This window comes from Nanorana parkeri, unplaced genomic scaffold (genome assembly GCF_000935625.1).
Source record: "Nanorana parkeri isolate BGI_ZX_2015 unplaced genomic scaffold, ASM93562v1 scaffold18, whole genome shotgun sequence".
Taxonomy (NCBI): Eukaryota; Metazoa; Chordata; class Amphibia; order Anura; family Dicroglossidae; genus Nanorana; species Nanorana parkeri.
This window is the reverse complement of record NW_017306286.1, coordinates 2,441,780-2,463,567: the sequence shown is the minus strand read 5'-3', so window position 1 is coordinate 2,463,567 and position 21,788 is coordinate 2,441,780. Positions and strand designations below refer to the sequence as shown.

At 44.2% G+C, this 21,788-nt stretch overlaps 1 protein-coding gene across 1 annotated transcript in view; it reads left to right on the top strand.

The window, feature by feature from the left end:
* The first annotated feature begins 1,898 nt into the window (after window positions 1-1,898).
* GLTP (glycolipid transfer protein) overlaps window positions 1,899-21,788 on the top strand; it is a 34,220-nt gene continuing 14,330 nt past the window's right edge. Inside the window, exon 1 of the mRNA XM_018560695.1 lies at window positions 1,899-2,002. Coding sequence (XP_018416197.1) covers window positions 1,900-2,002 — 103 coding nt within the window. The 5' untranslated portion in view covers window position 1,899. The remainder of the gene's footprint in view (window positions 2,003-21,788) is intronic.

Below are 21,788 nucleotides of genomic sequence, written 5' to 3'. Positions count from 1 at the left end.
CTGACCACGCGGAATCGTGCACGATTGCCGTGTGGTGATGTGTCCTCTAGGTGTGCACAGGCCCCTAGGAACGCACTAGACTGTGGACTTTGCAACACAAAGGCTAAAAACAGAAGTATATTCACTACTCACAGATAATACAAACACCCCCCCTCCCCAGCCCCTGCTACCTGATTGCCTGTTCTGTCTCCATCCTTCTGATCCTGGAAGAACACGCTGCCTCCTGCAGAGCCCGCACTGAGGCATGTACAGATCATCCAGGGCCAGGCAGGCATATGTACATCTGAAGGGATGCTGGGGATGCCCTGTTTGATAAAACATCGGCGTCCGTAAAATACAGCTCTCCTCCAGCCGTCACCGATGTTTTATTAAACAGGATATCCCCGGCATCCCTTTAGAAGGCCCTGCCTGTCTGTGGATGTTCTTCAGACGGGTGCTCGGGAGCATATTCCCCCCTTCTGCCCTCTCTCGCAACACCACTGCCCGGACCCTCTGGGGGTATCCCCCCCTTATCTACGCCCCTGGACAGCGGTGCCCGGGATAACCTGCAGCGGCGAAGGAGGGGGGTGTGCGGCAGCAAAGGGGGGCGCACAATGCGAGGTCATACAAGCGATCAAGGGCTACAGAGCCGGCCGAATGCTTGTATGAGAAAGCCGGTAATGGATCCTTCCCAGCGGGATTCTGATTGGGTGCGCTCACGAGCGCGCCTGCCAGAGGGCGCTCACGAGCAGAAAAAAAAAAGACGTACATTTACGCGACCCCGACGGGAAGGGTCCGCCCGTACTTTTACAATGGACGGACGGCAAGGCGTTAAAGCTGAACTCCAAAACAAAAAAAACTTTTAAATTAAAATATATTCCTTAATAACCACAAAGGATAGAAATGCACCTTGTCTGCACCAAAATGCAAACCTTGTAAAGTATTGGTGGCATCATCACTCTGCTCTCCACAGCCTGAGCAGAGCTGTGGGAGTGGCCCAAAAGACCCACCCACTTCAGACTGGAAAACTACAGGATGGACAGAGTCAAGACTAGGCACCCTGCTCAAGGAGAGAGGGTAGTAGTGACCGGTCTTTTTTTACAGGAAGCTCCTGCACAGAGACAAGGTTTTATGAAGGATTATGGCACAGATCTGGAAGAAATCCGCAAATCACACCAAGATTCAGATAATAATACACATGTATCTTGTATTTAGACAATATCTGCTTCAGCTTAGGGGAAACTGTTTTTTTTTTTAAATTTCGGTAATTTTTCCTTAATATAGTAAAAAAATAAAACCCCCAGTGGTGAATAAATACCACCAAAAGAAAGCTCTATCTGTCCCCAAAAAAGGGTATAAAATTCATTTCAGTACAGCGCTGCATGACGGAATAAATGTCAGTCAAAGTACCGCAGCGCTGAATACTGAAAAATGGCCTGGATGGGAAGGGGGTTTAACACCGCGGATGTCAACTGGTTAAATGACACCCGTCTATTTAAAGTTCGGTGCCTGACCTCGCCAACCACTGTACCGCCTGTGGAAAGTCATATTAAATAATTAATAAGTAACCTCCTCTCTCATCTTAGTCTTTATTATTAATTCACTCTCCTGAAAGCGGCCACCGCTCCACTGTATTGCTGTACGCCTATTGGCTAGCCTTCTCTCGCTCACACGCGATTGGTCAGAAATCGTACCGCCTTCCCCGCGCTCCCGTGATGAGTGACGTTCCAACAGCACATAGTATAGACTTATAGACAGAGACTCCCCTCGCTGATTGGACGCGGCGCGTTCTGAAAGCTCCGCCCTCGGCAGTCAGCTGCACGGGGAGATAGTTGACTTGTACAGTTCCGCGTTTGTCCGGGCAGAGGGCGAAGTAGACGGACGGGATTTACCGGTGCACGTTGATCAGGGGCCCCCAGGATGGCTGTACTCATCCAGCACCAGTTCAAACAATTACCTGCCGATAAGCAGATCGACACCTGCAGTTTCCTGGACTCTGTGTCTCATCTGCCGGCTTTTTTCGGTAAGTGCTCATAGGTGTCACAAAGTCATGGCGACAGTGACCCAGAGCAGTGACAGCGAGTATGTGTGATCTGTGTAATACAGAACTAGGGGGGAATATGTCTGATGGAGATGTTGAAATCTAAAGGGTGATGGCAATCAGTATGGTTGATCTAAGGCTGCACATACTCTGATTGTACGGTCTCCTTTAAAGGTCATTATGCTGTACATGGTACAATCAACTTTCCATTTATCAAAACTAGGTAATATAAAGAGCCAATCAGACAGGACCTGGCACTACATAGATGTCAGTAGATCTAGAGAGGACCTGGCACTACATAGATGTCAGTAGATCTAGAGAGGACCTGGCACTACATAGATGTCAGTAGATCTAGAGAGGACCTGGCACTACATAGATGTCAGTAGATCTAGAGAGGACCTGGCACTACATAGATGTCAGTAGATCTAGAGAGGACCTGGCACTACATAGATGTCAGTAGATCTAGAGAGGACCTGGCACTACATAGATGTCAGTAGATCTAGAGAGGACCTGGCACTACATAGATGTCAGTAGATCTAGAGAGGACCTGGCACTACATAGATGTCAGTAGATCTAGAGAGGACCTGGCACTACATAGATGTCAGTAGATCTAGAGAGGACCTGGCACTACATAGATGTCAGTAGATCTAGAGAGGACCTGGCACTACATAGATGTCAGTAGATCTAGAGAGGACCTGGCACTACATAGATGTCAGTAGATCTAGAGAGGACCTGGCACTACATAGATGTCAGTAGATCTAGAGAGGACCTGGCACTACATAGATGTCAGTAGATCTAGAGAGGACCTGGCACTACATAGATGTCAGTAGATCTAGAGAGGACCTGGCACTACATAGATGTCAGTAGATCTAGAGAGGACCTGGCACTACATAGATGTCAGTAGATCTAGAGAGGACCTGGCACTACATAGATGCCAGTAGATCTAGAGGGGACCTGGCACTACATAGATGTCAGTAGATCTAGAGGAGATTGTGCTATCAGATTGTAATATGATTAGGGAGTTTAAGGTGACCACGCATATTGTACAATCAGATTGCATTCACCTTTAAATCTACCAACAAGTAGGTAGTGCAAGGTCCTACCTGATTGGATAGGCTAGGTATGTCTTTAAATTACATTGCTTTGGTAAATCTGAAGTTGATTGTCTGGTTAGATTGTAATGTGTGTGTGTGTGTGTGTGTGTGTGGTAACCTTTTAAGCTGGCCATACACTTTACAACCAAAATGAAGTCTTGCGATGGTTGTAAGCTAATTTAAAGCTCGTACTACGATCGGCCTGTCTTGGACAGGCAGATTGTACTTGCGATCGTCGCAAACCCGCCCTGCTGCGGGGAGGGCTTCCGATGACTGCAATGCTGAGCGCGCAGTGTGCGCTTGCGCACACCGGCCCGTGTGACATTTGCCTTACGAGCAGGCCACAAACCCGCCAAAAATCGTACGATTTTCGGCAGGTTTTCAAGCGTGCTCGTAAGACAAAAGACGTGGAACAGTACAGTAGAAACAATCGCACGCCTTCCATACACCTGCCGATTATCATGCTCCAGTGTAAATGGGGGCCTAATATTATTTTGATCTCCCCATTAAGCACTTTTTTTTCTTTTTTATTATCTAGCTAGCAGCTTTTCGTGGCTTAAAGGGTCAGTCCACATGATCATGATGATGGGTAGATACTGGAGAGCTGAACTGGCTGCCAGGGTTCTTTTTATCTCCTGAGTTCAGAAATGTAAGGCATCGCCAGAACACTATTGTTGAAATATAAAGATAGGACATATATCCCCCACCAAATAGGGGATTCTCATACTCAGGCTGCAGTGATGTTCTCTCTTGAGGACACCACTGGTGAGATCTCCCTATCTCTGCTGTGGAGTCTCGCTCTTCCTGCTGCATTTTTCATGAAAAATCCTGCAGGGAGTCTTAGAGTGGCATATTTATAAAGCAGTGCTAAATATTTACTTGTGGTGAGTCAGTCACTGTCATTTAAAATGCATGCACCAGAAAAGTCAGCTGCAGTGTCTGATTCATTGCTGTACTCCGTAGGTGGAATGTATTAAGGCCTGTTTAGATCTATGTGTGCGTTTTGGTAGCATTGGGTGGGTGCGTTGACATGCATTTTGATGCATGTTTGTAACGTGGTGGTGAATTTGGAGTGGATGGGGGTTAAAAGCCATTGACTTAGGCTTGTTAATGCCTTGCTGCCAGTGGGAGAAGTCCCTTTAAGTCAGTGGTGGGCAACTTTGGCCCTTCAGCAGCTGTGGAACTACAAGTCCCATGAGGCATTGCAAGACTCTGCCAGCCACAGCCATGACTCGCAGAGGCGTGGTCTTTGATGCTGGAGGTCAGCAGAAGGGGCTCCTGTTCGTTCATTCACTGTGCAGAATTTGTATTGGAAAGAGTTAACAGCCAATGACCAAGACATGTTAACCCGTTGTCACTGGAGGGTGAAGGCCCTTTTAAGTTGGCCATGGTGCTGGAAGTCAATAGGAGGGGCTCCTGTTCACTGTGATTGGTTGCCCTTTGATGGTTTCATCTGGAGCCCATCCTACGGTCTCCCTATGGTTGGTAGTTGATTGTAAGCTGTGTGTGACAGTTGTGGGGTTGCTGATTGAGCGCCAAACACAACAACACAGTGGCACATTTATACACCAGCCCCGGCACTGCAGCACTGAGATGCACACTATCTTTAGTATGGTAGCACATGGTTTAAATGTATATGGTCTCTTATGTATCTGTCAAATTTGTTACCTGTTGCCTAATCTGTGGACACTACAAAGCACATTTCTACCCCTTCTTTCATTTCCTTATTGTCTAGGTTACAGGTTGAAGTCAGTGGCAGAAATAACAGGGTCACAACGGTCACAGTTGTATTGGGCCCTGGTGCTCCACCACTGACTCCAAGTTGTAGAGAGACTGTTCCCTTGCAGTGTGCTGCATGACATGTACCTTAGTAGCACACTTCAATGGAACATTTCACTCATTAGCACAGTACAAAGGTACATGTCACTCTGTAGTGTAATTAAAACCTCTTGTATTGTATTTTTCGTCTAAGATTTAAGGACATAATTAGTTCAGACGGTCGTATGAAGTGTTTTTTTCTAAAAGAAATCATCAGTACTCGTGTCTAAGTGCGGGGTTGGCACTTTGAGACACGAGTTAGTTTAGTGATCCAGTTTCGGCACTTGGGCTCAAAAAGGTTTGTCACCGCTGGTCTAGGACATGGGTAGGCAACCCTGGAAGTCAAGCTGTAGTGAAACTACAAATCCCAACATGCTACTGCCTCTGGGAGTCATGCCTGTAACTGTTAGTCATGCAATGCCTGATGGGACCACAACAGCTGAAATGCCAAGATTGCCTACCCCTGTCTTATAGCACGTTGGCTTTTTCTGACAGCTTTCAGTAGAATCAAACTGACTAAATATTCTGGTGATGTCGAGCTGCGCTTGTATAAAATGAACTGCCCTAAGAGGTGTGTGTAGAAGTCTATAAAATGGTTTTCTTCTAAATGTAATCCCTTATACATTTGTCTAATGATTTCATGGCGTGATCCTAGCACCAGTTTAGACATCATTAGATCACAAGACTTCCCATTGTCTGTCACAGATGGGTTTGTTCCTCTGGAACAATAACTTGTTACTAGTATGTTGGAGTGAATGGTACCACCGCTGGATTCACTGCACTGGAGATCTTTAGAATCTGACGGGTCTTTTCTTCCGGGTCTAATTTGTCACCTACAAATCTTCACTCCTTTCCAAAATCAAGCTTTTTATTTGTCTAGTAATCTTAGAGCAGGGGTACACATTTAGTCTGTCCAAACCAAGAGTCAGCTGGTATGTATGTATGTTTTTTTTCTATGAGCTAGCTCCATTTACAACTAGAAAATAACCTCAAAATAAGGCACCAACTGTCATTTTTAAAGTAGAACTGAAGCCAAATTTGTTTTTAGTTTTGGTTAGAGTAAAGGATGGTTATAACCAGTCCAGGTTTTTTTTTTTTTTTTGCCATTTGTGTCCCATTCGAGATATTTCCTCTTACTTCCTGTCCCATGGTCACCAAAGGAAGTGAGAGGAAATCCCTCTAAAATGAGGGAATCTCTAGTGGTCAGCACTCAGCAGGGTTGTCAGAATAGAAAATTTCTCATCTATTCCTGTTCTGGTGGCAACCCCCCAAAATGTGGTATTTTTCTTTAGCTTCCAATGATAATGGTCACCAGGATAGATATAGATATATATAGAGATATAGTAAATCTCCCGAATGGGGACACAGACGGCAATAAAAACCTGACAGTGGTTCTAATCTCTCTACATTCTATACAAACCTAAGGGGTTCATCTCTAAAAGTTCCCCCCAGGGCATAGCCTTGCGGATACTGTTGGCACAGCACTAGCGGCCATCTAGGGGCAGTAGTACCATGTGACCACATAGCCAGGGGAATCATTTATAAATGAACTCCTACAAATGTTTTGGCTTCAGTTGCACTTTAAGAAGATATCTGGCTCCTGGGATTCGTCCTGTCTTAGAGGACTCATGCGATTAAAAAGATTGTGCTCCTTTTGTCAGACATTCAATATAAGAATATAGAAATATCACAGATAATATGTATGCGCTAAATATTTTAAAAGCAGTATGTAAACTTGTGGCGCTGGAAGCCAACTTGGTCACAGATTACCCATTGGCAACTATTCTAGTCATTGTAGAATAATCCCCATAAACTGTTACGGTGTATTATTTTGGTTGCCTAGTATGTTTAATCACAAGGGCTCGGATTCAGGAACGGTTAGAGATGATGCATGGCTTAAATGAGAACTATGAGGTGAGTGATTTTTTTTCAGTTGGATCCGACGTGTGACAATGAAACGGTCACACGTTGGCTCAATAGGTCAGGAAGTGAGCGAACACGTACCATCGCTCGCACACTTCTCGATCTATCCCTGCAGAGAGCAGTGACCATCACTCACGGCTCCCTGGAGGGATCCCCCCCTCCGATCCTCCAGCGCTGACTGGCGGGAGGGGCGGGTACAGCTGGCCCTTCCTTCTAAATAGGCAGAGCCCGCTGTCAATCACGCAGCTGGGTGGATCCAGACAGTAATGTCGGGATCCATCCCGGCTGCGACGGTCTCAGTATACCGCAAGCTGTAGCTCGTGGTATGCTGAGCTTTGGTCACGGGAGGACGCTAGTTTGTGTCCTCCCGTGACCCTTAGGAGAACTATGGGGAAAAATACTTAGGCCATAGTTCTCCTTCTTCTTTTTTTTTTTTTTAAAGGGAATTTCCACCTTTTTTATAAAAAGAAAAAAAAAAAAAAAAGATTAATGCACGCATGTTTATAAAAGAAAAAATGTGCATGTTTTTTTTTTTTTTATTGGAGCTAGTAAAGTATTGGAACTGTGACCAGTCAATTGTGGGTGCAATGCTCTGGCTCCTCGAATGGGGTCGATTTCCATTAGTCTCTCAAATTCCTCCATGAGTCTCATGCAATCTGCTGCGGTCAGAAGGCACTGTACAATACAGTGACAGCATTGCTTGCATATGATTGCATCTGGACGCAAAAATACTGTGTCCAATTGCAGTCATCTGCAGGTAATCCCATCTTGTGCGATGGTTTAATTGTGAACCACTGCGGGCTGGCTGTGTATTATACAGCAGCTCCTGTCCATAGCAGATCACATGAGTCTCAAGGAGGCATTTGTGCGGCTTGTGTGAGCGGCACCATTCACAGCTATGAATGGGGTCTTATTGGTCAGGTAATCAGTTAAAAATGAGTGGCCCTTGCAGGAACATATTTTTAAAAAATCTGTACTACTTAAAGGGGACCTTTACCCAAATCTTTAAAATAACAACAAAGACACCTTTAGAAATGTTTAGTAATGACAATCTACAGACACATACTTCTAGATAATTGCCGGCTTTGTATTCTTTGCATACCTTATTTACTTATTTTCTTCTGACAGTGGCCATGCGAACGCCCACACGAGATCGCAGGGCACATTGTGCCTGCGGTCCGGTGCGATCAAAATAGTGCTTGCCATTCACTTCAATGGCCCGCCACGCTCCCTCCTGCCCCACAAAAAAGTGAGCCGGCCGCAATGTGATGCAGTGCGTTCCGGCCAGAATGGGGCCGGAACGCACTGCATCTGGTGTGAACGTACCCTAAAGGTCTGCTTTAATTATGTCACGCTTAGTTGGCAAATCTCTATTGAAGCCCATTCACTCTATGGGTTGCATCAACACACGTGCTTTCAGACATTGAGATGAGCTGGTGTAGATGGCCTGTTATTTTTTTAATGTGCAAAAAAATTACCTGTACCTTCGTCCTTTTTTTTTTTTTTGCTTCACATTTGTGTAGTAGTGCACTACTTAAGCCCTCAAAACATGGGCATTCTTGTTGGCCCTACACCTGCATTCAAAAAACTGACCCAACAAAAACCTTAAACGCCTGTTTGATTATTGATGGGTTTTGGAAACTTCCATACATATCCCGAATAAACTACCCCCTCCCCCAGACCAGGGGTCCTCTGGCAGTTGTGGAACAAAAGTCTTGTGAGGCATTCCAAGACCGACAGTTACAGACATGACTCGCAGAGGCACGTTGGGATTTGTAGTTAAAGCACAGCTGGAGGGCCGAAGTTGCCCAACCCTGCCATACACTCATGCTGGTTTGTCTCAAATCAAACCTCCTCTTTCCTCCACTCTCTACCCCCATCCAATACAAACTACAGGTATTGGTAATCTATTTAAAAACTGTCTTTGGGCATTGCAATCTCACCTTTAGTCCCCTCTTCCCCCATTCTCTGTCCTGTACTACTGTTTTACACTAGATGATGTTACTTACACTCCCATGTTCTACTATGGGCTCAATTTGTAGGTGATGTGTTCTACCTCTGACCCATTGACTAAGACATGGGGTTCTTTCATATACATAATAACTTCTTCCTTCGGCTTAATCCTTGCTGCAATTGGTACCAATGTGTTTGTATGTATTGCTTTTGTAAAGAAGGGTGAAAAAAAATCAAGTCTAATTAGGTATTAAATGGAAAACGCACTGCATGGTCACAATGGATGGCACCATAACACACCGCATATTGCGGTATAGCATGTATTTCATTGCCAGTTACCGCAGTCTATGCGTGAATAGGCCCTAAATGAAAAATCACGGTATCTGAAGAGTTTTCATTCAATTTGCAATTCATTAAGGTAGTCACAGGAAAATGTCTTTTTTTTTTAAAAAAAAATTTTTTATTTATTTTAAAGATTGCTTCATATTTGAACATCAATGGCATGTTACTGGAGGGAATCGTGAACATTTACATGGTCCAATAACACAGATATGATCTGAATTTTTTTATACTTGTTTGCATAATTCACCTGCATAATGTGGTTGTGCAGATTTCAGCTAGCACGGTGTGATGTGTTGTAGTAGTGACCAATGCTGTGCGTGCATCACGGCCTGTACACACCAGCACTCGGGAATGGGGTCTGGAATGAGCATGCTAGCACTGGGCATTGAGAATATTCTGTTAAGTTGTACATATTCAATTATAGGCATTAGTAACCAGTACCAGGGCCTTTTGATGGGTTCACCCCTTTGGATCACCAGCACTTAGGTTATTACACAGCTTCCTTGGCATCTTAAATGCAGGCAGGGCACTGACCTCATCTAATTAGTCACACAACCTGTATAACTTGCATATGTTATTAATGAAAGGTATAACATAGCAACATTACATATATATATACATACATACATACATACACTGATTCTCCGGTACTCGCCAATGCCGGAAGTCCCATTTTAAGGAAGCCGAGCTGCATGTAATGACTCGCCGCCCGGCTTTCTTATACCGGAAGCTCTGGTATCGGGCTTGGCATCGGAGCATTACTCTGTTTCGGTGCATCCCTAATAGCAACCCTAGTCCAGGGACCACATACCATCCAATGATGATGTATGTCCTGTGAATGCGGGCATTGTGCCACCCATGCCAGTAGAAATTCTTCATCCCTTGGTAAAGGTCACTACACAGAATGCCTTTTGTTGTGCTTATAGGCCTTTGCTTCAAATTTGATCCAGAAAGTCTTTTTACAATCCAGCAGGAGAGGACCTAGTCCTGTTGTCCTTCGTTTAATAATAGATGACATAATTTGTGTAAGGGGGGGAAGAATCGGATGTATTTATTTTCTTTTCATTAGGAAGAGGTTCTCTCTAGTAAGAAGTGAATAAGCTGTGGAGTTTTTTTCTTTTTTTTATCCCATATGTATTCATGGAAAGCACATCTTCCACATAATGGGGCAAACTTTGGGTTTCTTCCTATATTCAGAGATTTCACTGCTAAAGCCCAGGGGTTTTACAGTTAATAACCACAGCCCTGTCCTCGGCAGAGGAAGGTTGGTACCTTCACGTATTCCTCATCTTCTTATTCAAGGTCCCAGATATGGTGCGTCTTTGTTGTACACCTAGTGCAGAACTATGTATGAAATACTACGAATTGTAGAAACTGTAAAGGTAACTTTGACTTTGTCACAGGTTTACTGCTTTATTTTTATTTTCTGTGCTTTTATGCAAGCATTCCCATGCTGTTATCAGCATTGTATATCGCTTCATATAAAAGTGTTGACTTTAGCTCATATTTGCCAATATCTGGCAGTTTGCCCTTTCCATATGATCCTTGGGCAAGGCAAATGAGGGGGTCTTGATTTCATAGTTCTTCTTGTTAAATTTTGTTACTCTAGGGCCCCAGCTATAAAGCAGCACTATGGCCTTACTACTGTTTTAAAGCTGAAGTGTGGGCGCTTTATTGGGGCCTTGACTAGATATCAAAGTACCTCATTATGTTGCTCCTCTATTGGCTGCTGCTTCTTACTTACTTGCAGCCTCTGATTGATGTTCTGGCTGTGAAACTGATGGGGCTGGTGCACAGTGATCACAGCAGGTCAAAATGTACTCCTGTGACCCAAAGTTAGCAGATAATGGGCTACTGCCTTCTATATGCTGACAGCACAGAGCTGCACTGCAGCTGGGAAAGATTGTCGGGATCTACCCCGCTGCCTGATTGACAGCTGGCTCTGCCTTTTTAGAGCCAGAAGCAGCTGTGCCCTTCCTTTCCCCTGTCTGTCCCTCCAATGAGTGCTGGAGGAACAGAGAGAGGGGGAATCTTTCACCGCTCTTTGCAGGGAGAAGCCATGAGCTGAGTTATCAGCGGTTTGTGATTGCTCAGTTCTTCATCAGCCAGCGTGAGGTGCAGTATCACACGTTAGCTCAAACTATTTGGAAAAGTGCATTTTACTCCTCCCAATACTTCTTCTTTACAAAAGAAAAGCAACTATTCTGACTCCGATCGTTGTGATAGCGAAATATATCCCTTGCTGAGACCTCTATGCCTGGCCTGTATAAGCAGATATACTCACTGCGGACAATCCTCGTCAGATAGCTGAACTCGTCAATACCGATTCATTCAAAAGAGGTGTTTATTCTTCTACATCAGGTTACAGCAGATGATAGGAACAGCTTATATCTACTGCTAGTAAGCAGTAGATATATGCCATATGATTTAAAAAGCAAAATAAACAATTTATCTATTTACCAAATTACTTACCTGTTCAAGCGCCGCTCACTCCTGGCTGAAGAACTCACGACCGGTTGTGAAGGAGGAAGTGTGCGGGCGCATGTGCAGTAGGGCGGAGAAAAGAAAGTGACTGGTGGTAGCCAAGAGCGTGCACGCCGGACAGATACTGTGGGACACGAGGAGTCTGCGGTATATCAGAGACCGGCACCAGCGCTGGAGGGACTCTCGGAAACCAGTGGAGAGAAGATGGGATCAAGAGGCACATAAGATCTTGTAAGAACATTTGATAATGCCATCAGAGACTTGTAGAATGTCATCTTGACATTTTCATTTGTTTTTAACATTCAATTCTGGAAATAAATGGAAGTTTCCTGAACGAATTCTGCATTTCCCTGTTAGAATTTTGTTCATTCTACAAAAAATGTCCATTCTGCTCCTTTTTGATGGTCACTTTAGGCCCATTAACTGTCAGAAAATTGACCGAAGGTTCCGAAAACAATATCATTTTATTTTCTTTAACAAAATGTTACTGGTGTATGGCCAGTTTTAGTCACGTTACTGGTGTCTCCTCCAATCAGTTCTTTCTGTAGCGTTAAACAGAACTCCGTAGCTCTGCACTGTGGCCTGCATTTTATGAATGGATTGGAGATCACAGTAAATAGGCCTTTTGTGAATGTCTTTGGACACACATTGAATGCAGTTTGTTTCCTACCTACATGTAAGCCTGTGACCTTTTTATACTCGCTGGTTTATGGAAGGTAATATCTGCTCTGTAAAGTTTGCGTGTCCTTGGATATTGTTACAGCTGGAGATTAGGTGGCCAGTACAATTACAAGTACAGTACAATTACAGCTATAACGCAGCAGGGATTAGTGATGTACAGTCTAACTGCAGTCCCTCATAGGTGTTGTCGTTAAAAAGCTTTCTTTGCAGTTCAATTTGTTTATTGCAGGGATTTCAAGCTTATTTTTAGGATCCTTCCTTTTTCATATAGGCTACTGAACTAGTGCCCTACACTGCCTACTATTCTCTATGGCAAGGTAGGCAAACTCTGGCCCTTCAGCTGTGGTGTCACTACAAATTCCACCATGCCTGTGGCTATCGGTCTTGCAATGCCTCATGGGATTTGTAGTTGCACTGTAGCTGGAGGGCTGAAGTTTGCCTACCCCTGCTGTTGGGAATGATTCTCTAATGTCTTATCTAGCAGCAGAGTCCCAGTGAAACTTGCTCCATGAGGGCTGGTGCAGACTTGGGCGATCCCGGGACTGTTGATTTCAATGGGGCTACATCTGCACGGCAATCCTATGTACCTTTTTTGCGCGATTGCACGAGCGGAATCTTGATCTGCCTGGTGCAAGTGGGATGCCATTAGAAAATAATGGCACTGCCAGCACGATCAACGGTTGTGTGCGACTCTGTGACCGTGCAGCCATCCGCGCGGTTTTGGGCATGATTGCCGTGCGTTCACGGATCGCCTAGGTGTGAACCTGGCCTTAGTGTCCAATCACCTGCATTGTTGCATGAACCTGGGGAGGAGGACAGCGTGCTTAGTACTATGCAGGTTTCATTCCTGTGGCATTTAAAACTTGAATAGGAATTTCCAGGTGCTCTACTAACAGTGGTTGGTGGGGGTGTTGGCAGGAGAAGAGTAGGCACCATAGGGTGCCTTCTACACAGCATTGCATTCAAATTTAGAATTAAAGTTTAAAAAAAAAAAGTGTCTTTTGGGTTTAGCTGCCATCTGTTGGAGAGTGGTCCCTCAGCTTCTGGCCTGCCATTGACATCATTGCTTGTGTAAAACAGAAGCACTTGAACTCCAGGAAATGTAGAAATGTAGCCCTTGCAGTGCAGCCGAAGCGTTCAGTGAAGCTGCTGCAGAACAGCACTTGGCTAAGGACCCGAACGCGACTGGTAATCATTCTAATGGCATCATACCTCTAATCCTTAACTGCCATAAATTATATAAGCTGCTGTTGCATTAAAAGGAACCCTTTAAAGGTAGAAATATGGAATCTGCCATTGCTTACTTGTAAGTGAACCTAGCAGTTTGGCCATTTTAAGACAACAGGTCCCCTAATTTGTGACACACACGTCTCCTGTGACTCGCCGCCTGTTACTATGGACGTGGCCGGGAGGGGAGGTGAGTACCAGGACCCGCCCCCTCACTGTGAAGGCCGTTGGCAGTGCGGGGCCCCGCGGCCCGGTGGGTTGGGGACCACTGCCCTAATAGACACTTCTTATTCTACTAATGCTTTCCTTGCCTGTGTTCCCTTCTGCAGCTACGGGTTAAAAGGCTCAGTGTTAGCGATGTATTGGTCTGTGTCAAAGCTTGCACCATGCTAGCCAATTGTTGTCTGAACACTGATTGCATCCAATCCTATGCAGTCACTGTGCAAGTATTCTGACAGCTGTGGGTTCCGGCTGTCTGACATAGGGGAAAAGCTATTGGATTTGTCTTGTTCAACCCCCGTGAGAAGGGGGGAAGTGGAGGTAACGACCTAAAATGGAAGGGGCAAGTTATCAGATAAACCTATTACTTTGCCCTGACTAAGTGAAATGACCTACTTTAGGTGTGAGCTCTGGGCCGGTCATTTTTTATTTTTCATAGGGGTCTATTCACAAAGCTAGAAAAAAGACACAGCGGGGTTTTTCTCCTTGGCGGCCGGGAGCAGGAGACTCCCGGGGCGCCAGGGAGAGTCAGATGCTTGGAGATCAGTGACCCTGGTTAGCAACCAGGGACGCTGATCTCTCTGAAAGTGGCCGGAGCCAGCCGTAAGATCACGCTCGACTGAGCCGCTCGGCCGTGATCGGGTGTGTTCGCCGGAATACTCGGCTGGGATCGGTTAGGTTCGCCGGGTTGGTCGTCTAGGATCGGGTGTGTTCGCCGGAATGCTCGGCTGATGTCTCGGTCGTTGGGTTCGGCTAATGGTTCGGCTGCTTTCGCGGGCTGTACGGGCTTTTGTGAATAGCCCGTACAGCACCCCCTTGGTTCTCCTGAACCGAAGGGGTCCTGGTGCCGAAGCTAGCCGAAGGATCGGCCGAAGCTACGGCCAGATCCTTCGGCAGCTTTGTGAATAGACCCCATAGTGTGGCACTTGGCTTTGAGCATGGATTTACCTAATGAAAACCCCTAATGGCTGAACTATAATTATCTGAAATAGAACGTCTGTAATTTAAATAAACACTTGTCTTCCGCATATGATATATTGATGATCACAATGTGTGGTGTGTTCAGAAAGATAATGACTTTTTTTGTAGGTTGCAAGTGATCCATCATATCCTTCAATTAATGTGCCTCAATAAAAAGGACCTACTTGTTTTGTATATTGGAATGCATTTTGCATAGCTGGGGCACTGCAGCAACTGCTATCTGTTTATAAAGTCCGCAGTGTTCTATAACTGGTCCTGAACTGCATAACAATTGGTTTGTTATGCAACTCAGGACAGTACGGGGGTAGTACACAGGCTGCGGTGTCAGCATTCACTTGTGTTATGGCACACTGGCTAGCAAGCAAACATCCAGGAGCACTAGTCCTATTTGTTTTTAGATGTACATGTGATCAGTAGTGTGTGTGTGTTTGTGCGCGCGCTTTGATTTTAATTTTGAAAATTTATAGTTTGTAATTTATATGTACATGGCGGCACTTCTTTTTGACATGGGATTGTACAACCCCACAACCTATAAATACATAAAAATATATATAACACAATCGTGAATGAACAGGAGGTGATGTAGATCACTCCCATTCACATTCATAATTGAGGATATAGTCAACATGCTACCGTATGTCCTCCAATTATCTACAAACACCCTATCCTTTAAAGCTTTTACTGCTTGTTATAGTAGAATAAGCAGTAGAACAAGTACGGGATTTGTAGAATGGGTTACTATCCTTTTTTCTGGGCTTGGGTGCACTTTATAGATTGCAGACATTCTACTATTTGGTTAATCTATAACATTAGTCGGACACAAAGGCTGTGACAGGAGAGGGCTCAGAGCCGTAATGAAAGAGGTATGTCTTTCCATAAAATTATATTATTGGTAATGTTGACGATTACCATATTTATTTACATGCCCGTTTTTTTTAACATTTTGATTTAGGCTACGTTCACACCTGGGCGACTCCTGACCGCACAGGAATCGTGCACAAAACCGCACGGATTGCCGGGCGGTCACGGAGTAGCCCACCACAGCCAATTGCGCAGTGTCAGCAGTCGCAGCAGGTGGATTGCGCGGTGTCCCTGGTATATAAATTAAACACGATCGCAGCTGGATTTAACGCCATTGAAATGGGGCCGCGCGGGATCTGCTGTGTATTTATTATTATACAGGATTTATATAGCGCCAACAGTTTGCGCAGAACTTTACAATATAAGGAAGACATTACAATCACAATACAAGACAAGATAGTAAGGCGGGCTTACAATCTAGCACACGATCGCGCGGTCCTGGGATGCGCTTCCCGAGGTGTCAGCTAGCCTGCAAGCTAGCCTTAGACAGTATTCATCATACCAGGGAATATTTAGTGTTCACTTCTGTGAGAACTGCTCATAAATAAAACACTTTGAGGGGAATTTATAAAAACCGGAGCAGCTGTGCATAGCAACCAATCAGCCTCTTTCATTTTCAAATCTTAACTGAGCAAACTGAAGAGAGAAGCTGATTGGCTGCTCCCAGATTTTGTCTGATTTCCCCTCTTTGTGTATGTGCAACTGTAGATGGCTATAGAAGGAACCCATGAGCAATTTGTCCATTTCATAATGAATTCTGCAAGAGCCTGTACATCTCATTGTCTATTTTAAATACAGGTGGAGTGAAATATAATTGATAAAAGCCATATAAGTGTATCTAAAGCTGAACCTTCAGTTTTGCATAGGGTAGGTAAAGGGTAGACTCTGCCACGTTTTCATTGCTATCTGGGTCCCCAGAGCCAGCTTTCTGGCCAATCTGGAAGCCAGTGGGGCGAGTCATTACCAGCCTCCCGTCCTCCTGATTTTCTGTTAAGCCAGCTCCACGCTTCCTGGTGTCATTACACTCAGCCCGGCTTCCTAATACCGTAAGTTTGGGATGGGCATCGGGTGCATTTTGGTGAGTAAGAGTACTCGGCATCTGCGCCAATAGTAGTATCAGTGCATCCCTAATATATTTATAATTATTTTGTTTTGTGATTAATTATAAGGCGTGCTTCCTGCTGTAACAGTAAGTATACCATATAGTAAATTATAGGTGAAAGAGTGTGTTAGTCATGCACTAATGGTAGTCAAACGTGCTATTTTGCATGACCGGCTCTCATTATTCCACTTGCACAATGACTTGCAGAATTAATGTGTTGTTTGCTACATAATTTAGTAACTTTGATACAAGTGTTTGTCTTTCTTCTGAGCCTCTAGTAAAGTGTTCAGAATGACTTTGTATTTGTTAGAATGACACCAATGGTTGATGTCGTGTAATTCAGTGAGAACGTTAATATTTCACAAGGTACAAATAAGTAAAACGGTTACTTTAAGGGTGACTGGCTTCCTTAAAGAGATTCCGTTTCATGGTAATAGACTGACGGATCTTGTACACTTGTGCTGTCTGGGAGTTTATTAGCCTCTTCTCTGAAGGCTAGCCTTTAAGAATAGCAGGCTGATTAAAATTATGTTGTTTTCAAAGACCCCTTGGACCTGCCAGTGATCCAATCCTACTTGCTGCTTTTCCTTGAAGACTAAAATGCCCTTTGTTGATAATGCATTATGGGACACAGGAGAAGTATTTAGGAACATTGGGTTGCGCTACCTTCAGGTGACTGGACACTGGTAAACAAGATCTTGCCCAGTATAACCCCTCCCGCTCCTAGCAAGCTTCAGCTTTTTTGCTAGTATCTTTGGGAGAAGTTTTTTCTATGCTCTTGGAGAAGCAAACTTTTTCTGGTAGCAAGATTCTTCAGTCTTTACAGAGCCAGTGCAGCTTCTGGATTGGCTATTTCTCGATGTTGTTGTTTTGTTTTTTTTGTCTCCTCCCCCCTGGGATTAGCTGGAGGGTGTTCTACAGGTCCTGGGCCTTTTGTCCACCCATCTAGGGGGCTTAACACTGAGGGCTTCTTAGGGGATATGCCCTCTGGGAGTAAAACAAGAATGCCGTCAGCACTCCAACGTAGGTGAAATCAGTCCATTTAATGACCCAGCATGTCACCAATGCAAGCACTTTCAGGGCCTCACAGGATCCCTTCATCTGACTCAGAATTACATCATTCTGAGCCTGATGAAGGGGACCTTGTCCTGCTGTTGCAACCATGTCAGTCTGCCAGTCTCTCTCTTTTTGGACCAAGAATAAGGTATACAAAGAATAAATAAATTCCTGCAATTTATCTAGAAGTATGTTTTCGTATGTTGTCATTACTAAACATTTCTAGAGGTGCCTTTGTTGTAATTTCAAAGATATGGGTAAAGTTGCTCTTTTAAGACCTGGAATCCAAAATCCACCAAGTCAGAAGGCAGGCCCTCTTCTCAGTGAGGGGTGCCTCCACTAATCAGAGTGGGGAGTTATCTGTTGGTCTTCAGAGCCATCTGGTCCCGGGGCATTTCAGAAACATGGATTTAGAATGTTGCATCTAGGTGCTACAAACTAGAATTTCAGCCTCTACCTCCACACAGTTTCATGTTGTCCAATTTTCTAACATCTCCACAAAGGTTGGCGGACATTCATACTAATCTAGAGCAGCTCCTCTTAAGGAGTCATGGCTACGGTCCCAGAAGGAGAGGCTGCAAACCTTTTCACCGTCCCCAAAGCGAAAGGAGGTTTTCACCCCATATAGAATCTAAAGATTCTCAACAGATTCTTTCAAGTTCAAAAATTCCGTATGGAATTCAGGTCAGATTGGTTTCCTCCTCCCTTGAGACCTACAGGCTTCTGTTGTCATCAAGTATTTATACTTGCATATTCCCATAGATGGCAGAGCTGTAGAAGGGATCCAGCAAGTCCACCATCTACAGGCTGCCTGCAGAAAACTACAGGAGGGGGCAGATAGAAGACTAGTCACCCTGCACAAGGAGAAAGAGTGTGTGAGCAACAGTGACTGGTCTTTATTACAAGAAGCTGAATTATTGCACAGATCTAGAAGAAATATGCAAAGGACTTCAAGATTCCTGTACGAATACCCATGTATCTGGTATTTAGGCAATATTTGTTTTAAAAAAAAAAAACCCCAAAGATATGCAATAGTTTTCTAGTTAAACTAAATAAAGCTTCTAAATGTTCCTTCTACCTCTGTGTGTGACTTAAAGGAGAACTATGAGGTGAGTGAAAATCACGCATGAAACTGTCAGTCTGCTCAATAGATCGGAAGTGAGCGAACACATACCATCGCTCGCTCACTTCTCGATCCTGTCCCTGCAGAGAGCCGTGACTGCCACTCACGGCTCCCTGCAGGGATTGCCCTGTCCGATCCTCCAGCGCTGGCGAAACGGACAGGGGAGGGAGCGGGTACAGCTGGCTCTGCCTCTAGATAGGTAGAGCCAGCTATCAATCACGCAGCTGGGTGGATCTCGACAGTAATGTCGGGGTCCGTCCCGGCTGTCTCAGTATACCGCAAACTGTAGCTTGTGATGTACTGAGCTTTGAGTCACGGGAGGACGCTAGTTTGTGTTTGTGTCCTCCCGTGACCACATAGTTCTCCTTTTTTAAAGTGGACCTTTTTATCCCCTTTCACTAAAAATCACAGCAGCATGCAGCTCTGCTTGCTGATTAAAAATCATCTTACATTCATTAGTTAAACGTACTTGTTTTTCATTTACATACAAATAGAATGTATCTACTTCCTGGTCCTCTTCTGGTACAATTGATGTAATGTGCCAAAGCATTGCATCCTGGAAAGGTCACATCAGCAGTGCATTGCAGTGAAATCTAATTTGTAATCTCATTAGCTCCCAGGGAAAGGCATTTTCCTCCTCCTGAGATGATGTACAGGTTCATATGTCCTAGTCATATGTGCCACAGTTCCAGGAAGTAAAGGGAGATGGATTCTTCTGCCCTTAGTAAAAAAATGGCCACAGTCAGAAGATTGGGGAAGAAAAGAGAAATACGACATGCAAATAATACAAAGCCGGCAATTATCTACAAGTATCTGTTTGTAGATTGTCATTGGTGAACATTTCTAAAGTTGTGTTTGTCATTTTAAAGATATGGGTAAAGTTCCCCTTTTTAAAAAGGCGTTGAAGTATATTTCCACTTTCACAGCCAAATTAAGATCACACCTATTTTATATTTGTCACATAGCATAAGCTAAAAATATATAATATGTAAAAAAAATGTGTTGTTTTTTTGTGCCCGCGAGCAGAAAAAAATTGCCGCAGTGCCGTCCGTCCGTTTTCCGTTTTTCTACTACGGGCGGACGGCAAGATGCAGCAGTGCCGTCCGTCCGTTTTCCGTTTTTCTACTACGGGCGGACGGCAAGAGGTTAAAGTGATTTTACTTGGATTAGGATGTCTTGGCTTTTCAAGGGTTACAATTTCTATTTGCTTCTCTTGTGTAACGTTAGGAGGGGTAGATGGGGGTGTTAAATGATTACAACCTTGGCTTCTCCATTTTATGTTCATGAGAGAAACACAATCTTCAAATTCCAATCCAAAGTCTTTCTATAAGGACAGATAACAGTTTTTGGTATGCTATCTGAATGGGAACACAACAAACGTGTTTTCTCAAATTTGACTGCAAAAGTGGAAATACACTTTAAGGGTGATCCCCAGGAAATATTTATGGAGAAGACAGCAGGAAGCCAGTGTAAAGTGTTTTATTTCATTTCGTCCTTGCTCTCCTTTCCTAGATCCATCCCTCCAAAAAGCGCAGCTGTGCTCTTGGCTCTGAGTTTTCAGTTGGTGAACTCTGCTTTTTGTTCCTACATTTTTATGAATCGAATAAGTTGCTGTAAATCTGGTGCACTGGCTAATTTCAATCATACAACAGCAGGCTCAGAAAGTAAAAATGCACAGAATGGAAGCATTGAGCTAAAGATTTTAAGAGCGCTTTATCTTGGGAAGGACATCACAGAGTTAAAGGACAATTAAACCCTCTCCTTTTTTGCATAGCTAGCTAGCAGTAGATGTATGCAAAAACATAACTTTTTTTTTTTGGTAATCCCTGCAGGGAGCCGTGAGTGGCAGTCACGGCTATGGAGGAAAATGATCGAGAAGTGAGCGAGCGACGGTATGTGTTCGCTCACTTCCCGATCTATTGAGCCGACGCGTGACAGTTTAATTGTCACACGTCGGCTCGAACTATAAGGTTGAGTGAAAATCACTCGCCTCCTAATTCTCCTTTTAAAACAAGCTACAATTACATTATAAAAGTTACAGCACATCCTGTTAAGAGAGCAGAGCTGTAGGTGGAGCCCTGTAGGTCTGCCCACTACAAGCTGCCTGTAGGAAACTACAGAAAGGGGCGGATACAAGACCGGTCACCCTGTACAAGGAGAAGAAACCGAGCAGTGACCGTTTGCTGTTGGTGACTGCACTTTGTGCATCATCCCTGTCCTTTTTGAATAGGTTGGAGTGTCCTTTTTCCTCTACACATGATGAGCCTGCATTTTTGTACTACATGGATGATTTGAAATGAGCTACATGTATTAACAATCTGGCACATTAGTTTTACCTTTTTTCAAGGGGCTCATTCACACCATTGTATTGCAGTAATGGGCTACACAACTCCACCTTCCATTTTAAATGGAATGCATACCACATGTTGCCTCAATGCACAAAAATGTGTTTGTTGCAGCACAGTGTGTGGTGTGAATGGTCCCTAGAAATTTTATAAAATGTATTTTTAATGCCGTTTGTATGACTAACTAACTTATTTTCCCTGACTTTCTGTAATCCCCTGCACAACAGATGTCACATTGGGAGTGGAAATGTGAGCCGGTCAGGGATTTATTGCATTGTGTAGGCTGTCATTTTAACACCAGATACCTGCATACAGTAGAGGGATCTGTATCAGTGTGCTGCTGCTCTTCCATTGTCCAGTAAGTAGGCTGGGGGGAAAAAAATAAGTGACTAGGAAGAATTTTGGAGCACATTTTTTCTATAGTCACCCTTCAGATAGATGAGTGCCGGTATCCTGAGCTTAGGGGGAAAGGGAGTTGAACTGTGTACATGGTTGATGCTTACAGCTATAAGAAAAGGTAGGACATATAAGTGAGACATATCATTTGATTTCCAGAGAA